Consider the following 2,914-nt stretch of genomic DNA (forward strand, 5'->3'; position numbering starts at 1 on the left):
GTATTTCCCTAACACTCAAGAGTGTGAATTGAATCCAGGACTCAGTTTTCACTGCATTCAGAGGGTGATATGATACGTCAGATGCTAAGTGTGAGTGTCCAGATGCTACATTTAATTTATTTATTGAATTTCTATTTTAAACTTGTGCAACGTTTTCTTAAAAGTTTGACCAGTGTATATTGGGAGTATTGGAGTAGGCATCCCTTGGCTTTGTAAGTCTATTTCTAGCAATTTATCCTTTAAAAATAGAACTGTAGAAGCAGATGTTCATTGCAGGGTGAAATTGGAAGCAATCTCAATGTAAGGGAGTGTTTCATTAGAGTACGGGTCATCCATGGGGTGGTGAACCCTATGGATATGGTACGTCTTTATAAACCTTCATGGAAAAGTAGCCAAGATATGGTGAGAAACTGCAGAAGAATAAGTACAATAGGATCGGTGTAGATATTTTTTTTAATGAAAAATCTCACACCTGTGCTCTGTTGCTGTCATGTTCGACTCTTCTGTGACCCCATGGACTATAGCCTGCCAGGCTCCTCTGTCCATGGGATTTGCCAGGCAAGAATACTGGAGTGGATTGCCATTTCTTTCTCCAGGGGATCTTCCCGACCCAGGGATTGAACCCATGTCTCTTGCATCTCCTGCATTGGCAGGCAGATACTTTACCACTGTGCCACCTGGGAAGCCCCTAAAAAGCTCATATATATCTTTTAAAATATGGAAGAATATACACCCAAACTGCAAGTAGTGGCTGTCTCTTGGACCTTTTTACAATATACAAGTTTTACACTGAGCTCATATGATTTTAATTTATAGCAAAACCAGAAGAGATTTCCTATTACGAGAGAGAGAGACAGTGATCATACACTTGAGTGATCCCCAAGTGCTCGTTTCCCTCAATTAAAATACTTGACACTAGTAAGTGAAATATTACTGGTTTTTCATCAGATAGCCAGGCGCCCTGAGTCCAAGGAGCAAACTAGAATTGTGACTAAGCCAGACAAGCCTTTTTCTCCCTCCCAAAGTCTGCATTCTTGGCATGTAACCCAGCCTCCAAGTTGACATTCACTGCCAACCATCTTAGGGTTCTGAACTAAACTGATCTGATGCCATTCCTGCTTCTCACGCAGACTTGGTCTAAATCTTGCTGGAGTCTGTGTGTTCAGTAGTATCTGTCAGGGAGTTTCAGCTGTTTGTCTTTAAAGTTGGAGAGGTGCTATTTAAGTGCGATATTTCTAGTAAGCTTACAGGAATTGACATTTCTGGCTTTTTTCCCATCCAGATCACCCAACGAAAGTGTAAATTGCATCTCTGCTTCGGATTTATAGGCAGGATTGGAGGGTGTTATTTATGTAAAGAATTGTTTAATCAGCCGTGAATTTGGGACTTCAAACATTTTAACCATATGCTGCCAGATTGTTCATCATAAAATTGCCTTCTCTGTCCCAGAAGCCAGCGAGAGTTTGGCAAGTGAGTTCCTGTACTCTGACGTGTGTAGGGTGGAGACTGGGGAGAACTGCTCCTCTCCGGCACCCAAAGAAGGTAGGACCTTGCAGCCTTAAGCCCCACGTTAGTGCCAGGCTCCCCACAAGGCTTAGGTGCACGTGACATTGGAAGCAGATGAAAGCAGACTCACTGCTCAGACGGCCAGGAGCAAGGAGGAGAGGCAGGGAGAGAGGAGGGGAATGAAGGGGGGAGTCTATATGGGAATAAAATGGCGGCTTAATTGCTCCAGTATTTACCGAGTGCCCACTGTGTGCCTGGGGCTATGTTTTATTCTATTGTTGTTGTTTACTCTGTAAGGCATGTCTGACTCTGCCTTGGAGGTAGAATACAGCCTGACTAGGGAAATGATCATGAGGAGGAAGAGTCGGAAGAAACGAAGCCAGAGAGGTCAACAAAGGACCAGATTTTGAAGGGTCTGCAGGTCAGGTTAAAGCTTACTCAAAGGTTGATCCAAGTTGTTGAGAGGGGAGTGATATGACTTGACTGGTGTTTTAGCAAGACCTTTCTGGCTGCAGCTGGAGAAAGAACAAGGCAGTCAAAAAATTTTACCCCCTGAAGACTAGTCTCCAATTTAAGGTGTAAAACGATTTGTCCACAGAACCAATTGTAAAAGGTTGCTGCTGTTGTTATTGTTATGTAGTTGCTAAGAATCTTCTGTGAGACTCTGTGACCCCATGGACTGTAGCCCACCAGGCTCCTCTGTCCATGGACTTCCCAGGCTTGAATACTGGAGTGGTTTCCCATTTCCTCCTCCAGTGGATCTTACCAACCCAAGGATAGAACCCATGTCTCCTGCATTGGCAGGCAGATTCTTCACCACTGAATCACTAGTGAAACTCATAAGCAGCTATCTAAGTTGAAATGTCTGTTCAGCGCTGAGACTGGAGTTGAAAATCTGAAAAGTTTACAGTATTTTAGATTTAATGGAGGTAAGGGCAGTTCTGGGCTTGAGAAATGAACAGGGTTTAGTGAACACAGTGGTGACAAAGAAAGCCTTTGACGCTTGATTCCTTTATTTTATTCTCCGGCTCCTGTCTGTCCGCTGGTGAGATGGCATTCAGGAAGCTTGATCTGCAAATCCTGGTCTGTCTTGCCGCTCACGTTCTAAATTCCCTCTGACTTGCCATGTTCGCAGAGCTGGCCCCTGCAGAAGAGACAGAGCAAGATAAAGAGCACACGTGCGAGACGCTGCTGATGTGCATCGTCACGGTGCTGAGTCACGGGCTGCGGAGCGGGGGCGGAGTGGGCGATGTGCTCAGGAAGCCATCCAAAGAGGTAGCTGCGCCCCAGGGGAAGGAAGAGCGGGGGGCGGGGTGGCGGGGAGAGCGCAGCGCAGTGGGCTCCAGCGTAAACTGCAGACGCGGGGGCAGCGCCAGCGCCGAGAGCGGTGACGGGTAGACGCGCAGAG

General features: G+C 46.1%; 1 protein-coding gene across 1 annotated transcript in view; it reads left to right on the plus strand.

Moving 5' to 3' along the window:
- The window catches only part of ITPR1 (inositol 1,4,5-trisphosphate receptor, type 1), a 355,741-nt gene that overhangs the window by 318,607 nt on the left and 34,220 nt on the right, over positions 1-2,914 (plus strand). Inside the window, exons 55-56 of the mRNA XM_010844129.1 lie at positions 1,450-1,542; positions 2,642-2,781. Of these exons, the coding sequence (XP_010842431.1) occupies positions 1,450-1,542; positions 2,642-2,781 (233 nt within the window). The remainder of the gene's footprint in view (positions 1-1,449; positions 1,543-2,641; positions 2,782-2,914) is intronic.

The sequence above is a fragment of the Bison bison genome, unplaced genomic scaffold, assembly GCF_000754665.1.
Source record: "Bison bison bison isolate TAMUID 2011002044 unplaced genomic scaffold, Bison_UMD1.0 scf7180017864194, whole genome shotgun sequence".
Taxonomy (NCBI): domain Eukaryota; kingdom Metazoa; phylum Chordata; class Mammalia; order Artiodactyla; family Bovidae; genus Bison; species Bison bison.